The sequence below is a fragment of the Phyllobates terribilis genome, unplaced genomic scaffold (genome assembly GCF_046119375.1).
Source record: "Phyllobates terribilis strain yellow unplaced genomic scaffold, ASM4611937v1 Scaffold_9__5_contigs__length_417890890, whole genome shotgun sequence".
Lineage (NCBI taxonomy): Eukaryota > Metazoa > Chordata > Amphibia > Anura > Dendrobatidae > Phyllobates > Phyllobates terribilis.
This window is the reverse complement of record NW_027362769.1, coordinates 391025324-391032327: the sequence shown is the minus strand read 5'-3', so window position 1 is coordinate 391032327 and position 7004 is coordinate 391025324. Positions and strand designations below refer to the sequence as shown.

Sequence of the window (7004 nt, the reverse complement as noted above, 5' to 3'; positions counted from 1 at the left end):
CTGTAATATAGAGAACCACTAGAGGGCGCACATTGTACATGATACCAGGGACATACTACCTGTAATATGGAGAACCATTTGAGGGCGCACATTGTACATGATACCAGGGACATACTACTTCTAATATAGAGAACCACTAGAGGGCGCACATTGTGCATGATACCAGGGACATACTACCTGTAATATGGAGACCCACTAGGATAATATAGACTTTGTAAGCATTATAGGTGTAATCTGGTTAAAGTATGTAAATGTAATACACAGTGTTTGTGAGGGAGATCTGCCCAGCTACATACTGTAGGAGCAGACATAGTTAAAGTTTGGGACTAGCCCAAAATGGGAGGGGAAAACCCCAGTAAAAAGGAGACTGCTTCCTGATAGGGAGTCAGATAGGAAAGTACTGTAGCCAAGGTCAAGTACAAGTGCAGTGGACTGCTGGTGTCAGCAAGAATCTATCATTCAGGGCAGCGGGATGCCTTACTGAAATCCCTTGCGGACATTCCTGCAACATCCGGAGCTCAAGGCTCAGTACAGGTACAATGAAGAGTACCTTATCGTCTGCATACAGGAGACAATGGAGGTGGAACCACGTGAAGGGAATGTAATGGATCCCAGATGCACTGAGGAACTGGACAGGAAATCCCTGGAGCTGACAGAGCCAGTAAACGTAGGGATAGTCCAAGAGGAACGGATAGTAATACTGAAAATGTACTGTATTACTGAAACGAGGAATAAGAGGCGTTGTGCCCGATACTGCGTGTTACAATCTGATGAACTTGAACTGTCCTGTAAACTTGTGTGTGTTAAAATGAACCGGGTGTCCCCTGAGTTATGTGTGGTGGCTTCAGAAGATGGAGGCCTGGAGGCAGCGGAGGCCTGCGGCCTACAAGTGAGTGTGATCCCCCCCACACCTGACAGCACAATGGGACTGGGACACAATATTCCTGTAAAGTGCCAGAGCGTAACTGGACAGCAGCTCCATCATGACTACCGCTCTGCAGCACGTTACACATACACACATTCATATACATACACACATATTTATACAGTCAAACACATACATGTATACACACACTACACATATATTACACACACACGCTCTCTATGATGTAAATACTGGGCACACCGTCTCTTTACTGGGCAGATCCTACACTTAGTTCATTCCCCCAGTGCAAAACATAACAGAGTAGAGACAAGGAGCTGCAGAAATCTCTGTGATAGAGGAGACATAGGACAGAGAACAGCCCCCTGCTCCTGCCGGGCCGTCCATGCCAGGATCCCTCCTCCTCTGCCCTCTGCTCTCTGCCCCGAAGATGCTGAGGTGTGTTCCTAAAGTAACAAGAGGTCAGTGGAGGATGCACCCAGCACAATGTCAGCCATGCTGGGCATCCTTCACTCTCCTGTCCCCTAAGTAAGCACTCACCAGTGGGGCGCCTCATGCAGGAGGACAGAGACATTAGCAGCCAATGAGCGCTCTCAGTCTGATGGGGAAGTGTTCATTGGCCAGCTTTCCTCTCTTCCTGCATTACAAGGTCCCTTTTCCAATGCCCTCACCTGGTGCAGCGCTGCAGCAAATTCCATGCACCGGCTGCACGCGTGTAAGATGCCCAGGGCGGTAGCAGTGGGCAATCTGCTGCTTCTCCACACCCTGGCACCCCACAAATAAACAGTATCCCAGTCCATCAATGTTGTGTTGTGTATGATGCAGTATACTCACTTTCAGGTCAGAGGTCTCCACTTCATCCACGTCCTTTGGTCCAGGATCAGTCACACACACATCAGGGGACACCCGGTTCGTAATATCAAGTACAACTTTACTGGACAGTTTAGATACAACAGTCTTTAACATGCAGTTTCGGGCACAGCCCCCTTCAGTTCCAGTTTCATCAACACAGTACATTTCAAGCTTCTGCTCTCAATCCCTACCCTTGATTCTTTTATCAGCCCCAGGGATTTCTCGCCCAGCCCAGAGATCTAGAGATCTGCTACATTTCCCACATGCGTTTCCCCGTCCGGCTTCCTCTGTTCAGAAAGGGAATAAGACACACTCCTCAGTGCCTAGATAAAGCCGTAGGACCTAGATGTTACAGGGATTTCTGAAGGAAATTTGGTACAACCTCATGCTGTCAGAACGATATGTACTCCGAGTGCCTCCAGCCCACTGCCACCTGAACTTCAACTTCATACAAACCTCTATCTAACTAAGACTGACTAAACCAGGAAGTGATTCACCTTTTTGATTGACCTAGACCCATCTCAATTTGGGGTTGATCCAAACATTAATTGTCTCTTTACTCTGTCCGCCCCAGCAGACTGTTGCTGGACAACTTAATTTTTCACCTACATTCTAACATCACCACTTAACTACAGTCACTGTCTTCTAACAGTATGCACTAAGCATATTACACTTACAAGGCCCATCACACTCTAACTGATGTCCTCCTGTACCTAAAGCCACTGGTTATCTCTAACCTAAGCTCTAAACTGTATCCTATACTTTCCCTATATCTTATACACTAATAGGTCCACCACTGCCTATCTGCCCTAATGTTCCTATCCATCACTAACACTAAACTATATTCTATACTGTCCCTACCCCTGAGCTGAGTGTACCAGGTCACCTTGGGCATTACAATCCAGTGCCCACACAGCAGCATCAGTGCCTATAACATTCTATGCATTTTACCATAAAACATAATACAACCGCATATTAGTATTCACACTACAATTGTTATCTTCAGGGGCAGGTATACGACAGTGTCTGTCACACCGCTACACGTGGACAGAGCAGAGCTGACCAGCGCATGGCCAAAGCTTGTCAGAGAATATCGCGCCCCTCCCCTTGTGATATGAGCTGGTGCCCTAGGCAGCTGCCTGTCCTGCCTGCCCCTTGTCCTGGCCTTGGGTCCCAGCACTCGTCCCACCAAACATGTAAGCCCACCAAACATGTAAGCGACCCCCTATAAATTTATACATTTGTGGTTTCTGGTGGGAGCATCAGGTGTCAGGAAATATGGAGAGAAATCAACTACAGAAAAGTCGATCTTTATTCCACTTCACGTAACAATCACGAGATCTGATAGAAAATACACGAATCCCACCACCCTCCACCGTCCTCGGGGTCTCTGCAATTACCAGTAACATAGTGAAACTCATCAGACGTCGCCTGGGTCCTCGAAAGTTGCTGTAGATATTGGGGAGATTACAGGGGGGCTTCCCATGGTGGTTTATAGCTAGAATATGTCATCACTTTATTTATTGGAGACCCCACAGCCCTGAGAATGAAGGGGCCACAGAGCTGATTTAGTGCTGCGTCCCCACCCTGTTACCCTGCACAGCAGCGCTCCGGACCCCCTGATGTGCCTCCCATCCACTGCGGTCGTACTGCAGCTCCTGCAGCGGGGGAGTCCAGAGCTCCGATGTGCAGGAGGCTGAACTAATGCCGCAGCCCCTTTATTCTCAGGATCGGTGGGGGTCCGGGAGTCAGAGAGTGATGACATATCCCAGCTATATACCAGCACTTTATCACATAGGATTAACCCTTTACTGAATAACAATTATCAGTCTCAGGACAATTCACCCATTAATATTTACTTTCTGCTCAATCATTGATTCTGCATCTGATCTATGGGGAAGAAGAAAAAACAATAGGAACAATCCCCCCCATGACTCCCCCCATATACATTGTATTATTAGAGGGTCCTGCTGATAACTCACTATATACAGATGTGTCCATGTGACAAGAAATAATGTAATTATAATGTGACGTGGACGTCATTGGCCTCAGCTTCTTATTGTAACAGAGGCTCCAACCTTCACATAGAAGACAACATGTAGGGGTTCAGTGAAGGAGGTGGTGAAGGTGTGTAAGTGTCTGATGGGGTCACACAGCTCATAGAAGGACAGACGCCCGGCCTCATAGTCTAAGAAGACTCCAAGTGTTGGACATGTTGGCTTTACACTGAGGGCTAATTTATCTGAGTTGTGCCATACATTATATTCTCCATCATACATATCCAAACACCAAGATTTATCATTATATATAATATCAGACTGTTCTCCTTTCCTTTCTATACTGGGATAGGACAATCCAGCGTCACACCTTCCTATCTGGATCCACTCTACCTCCCAGTAATGTCGTCCTGAGGAGAGGCCACATCTGCTTAACACCTGGGAGAATGTCACAAATCTTCCTGGTGATTCTGGTCTCTCCTGTTTTTCTTCTGATATTGTTGCAGTTTTCAGATCTTCTGATATCTTCACCCTTCTATGAGCAGTGTCCACATCCAGCAATATGTCTGGGACATGGACCCCGAGCTCTGATGTTACATTGGTGACAATATCCCTCATAGATCGGTGTAAGGTCAGTGAGATCAGAACCTCATCCAGATCCTCCTCAGAACTGACCTCTCCACCATCTCCCCTTGTGTCCTCATCACCTCCATGACTACATACTGTAATGTCACTTTCTTGTAAGAGTCTTATTGGGTCGGTGACACGACACATCTCCTCCACGTGACGCATCTTCCTGGACAGCTCGTCCTCCTGTATTTCCAGCTTCTTGATCAGATGAGATATCTGGGACACAATCTTCTCCTCCTGCCTGGAGACCTCGCTCAGCGCTTTCTTTTCTGCCATTTCTAGTTGCTTCTTAATGTCCATAAATGTCTTACTGATGTTCTTCTTCTTTTCGGAGGCTTTCTCCTGGATATTCCTGTTACGATCCTGCAGATTCTGGACTCTTGTCTGAATTTCTGCTTTTTGTGGATTTAGTTTATCCAGATATTTCCTCAGTTTCTCCTTCTTCTTCTCAGAAGCCTCATCTAGAAGCTCCACCTGGTGTCCTCGGTGTTCACCAACCAGACAACAAGACACACACAGACAAGCCGCGTCTTGCGGGCAGTAATACTCCAGAACCTTCTTGTGGAGGGAACATTTTTTGTTGCCAAAGGAGCCAGTGGCTTCTGTTAATATATGATCTAATGTCTTATTGTGGGCTGTCAGGTGGTCATCACATAGAGAGGTCTCACAATGTAGACAGGATTTCACAGCCGGTACAGGAGACTTTGTACAGTAAGTACAGAAGATTCTGGTCTCCTCCATATCAGGCTGAGTAGATGAAAAACGCTCCACTATGTTCCTCAGCTTCCGGTTCTTCTCCAGGGCCGGACGCTCTGGATATTCTGCTCTGCAGTCAGGACAGGAATACCCTCCAGCCGCCTCCTGGGCATCCAACACACTCACAATACACGAGCGGCAGAAGTTGTGTCCACATCTCAGGGATACGGGATCTGTATAGAGGCTCAGGCAGATGGAGCAGTTCAGCTCGTCCCTCAGCTCAGCAGACGCCATTGTGGTGGGAAAGAGCAGGAACCGAAAGTGAAAGTTTCTTCCCATAAGAAGGGTGGAGGGTCTGTGCAGGAGAATTAACCCCTACAGCTCCATGGTTGTGCTTACTGCTCCTGATCCACATGTAGGGAGAAAGCACTTACTGATCAGCCATGAGGATCTGGTGGAGGATTAGGAGTTGTAGTGACTCCACCTGGTCATGAAGAGAATCCACCACCAGTTCAGAGAAGGAGAAGTAAGCAGAGAACGCAGGAAACGTTATAACATAAAAAGAAGAGTCTTCGTAAATGTGGAGTTTGGTGAAGTGAAATTCATCTCCTCCTCTTCCTCAGGCTGAAATAATCAGTCGGAGTCCGGCAGACGAGCGCTGTATGTGGCTGATGAAGGACTCGTCGTTAGGTCTCATTCAGACATAAGTGAACGGACTTTTCTCCATCAGTGTTCGGTCAGTGACCGTTTTTCTTAGTGATTTTCACAGATGATTATAAAGCTTCTCCTGTCTATTAGGCCACGTTCACACGGTCAGTATTTGGTCAGTATTTTACCTCAGTATTTATACACTAAAACCAGGAGATGGTGATAAATCCAGAAGTGGTGACGAGTTTCTATGAGACTTTTCCTCTGATTGTTCCTCTCCTGGTTTTGACTTACAAATACTGATGTAAAATACTGACCAGATACTGATCGTGTGAATGTGGCATTAAAGGGGTTTTCCCACGAACAAAAGTTAATTTAAAGAATTGTCTGTGTGTGACCCTGTACGGAACGTACCACAGCTCCTGGGCAGGGGAGGAAGCAAAAGAGTATACAGACATTACAGCCGGGGATCGCAGAGGAGTCATTCTGTGAGGTAAAATATTGTTTAAAAACAGGCAGTGAAATGTTTTACCTCACAGAATGACTCCTCTGTGATCCCCGGCTGTAATGTCTGTATACTCTTTTGCTTCCTCCCCTGCCCAGGAGCTGTGGTACGTTCCGTACATGGTCAGGCACAGACAATTTAAAATAAAACGCTGTCGTCCCCCCCCGAACCCCTAAATAAAAGGGGGGTCTCATGGGAACACGAACACTAGAATATGCTCTATTGATTTATTTAGTGGTTCTTATATAGTACATTAATCATCATTTCTATTATCTTAAGGGTCATAGGTCACGCTGTGGCTAAGGCCCCCATGAGCCGGTTCTATCCAGCTCCAGCCAGTTGTTCTTGCCGCTCTTTTCTGACCCTCTGATTGGCTGATTCAAAAAAGTGCGGGAAAAGAAAGTATATAAAGAGCGGTTTGCTTACAGTTGTCTCATTCACTCCTGTCAGAAGAGCGACGATCCCTCTCTCCCTCCCTTGTTGTTAATGAAGAAATATTTATGTCGCGCTGTTTATTTGTGGGGAAATTACCCAGTTTTTCTGGGTGGATTGGATTAATGATATGGTATTTTTATTGTGTTTTTTTTGCTGTCTATTAAATTATTCATTATTTTAATTAATTTATTTGGTTACCCAAAATAAACCCCACGGCCATCATTCCCCCACACTTCAGCGTCTTGTGGATTTATTTCATTTAATCAGTATTTATTATGGGTTCTGTGTTACCAGCTACTTTTGTTCGTGGGAAAACCCCTTTAACCCGATGTTAGGCGTCATTCACACGTCAGTCTGT

General features: G+C 46.2%; 1 protein-coding gene across 1 annotated transcript; it reads right to left on the bottom strand.

Annotated features, from left to right (window-relative positions):
* Nucleotides 1–832: 832 nt before the first annotated feature.
* LOC141162515 (E3 ubiquitin/ISG15 ligase TRIM25-like) lies at nucleotides 833–5410 on the bottom strand. The gene has a single exon (XM_073648692.1). It carries the CDS (start codon nucleotides 5395–5397, stop codon nucleotides 3784–3786), a length of 1614 nt encoding a protein of 537 aa, XP_073504793.1. The 5' UTR covers nucleotides 5398–5410; the 3' UTR covers nucleotides 833–3783.
* Nucleotides 5411–7004: the final 1594 nt, after the last annotated feature.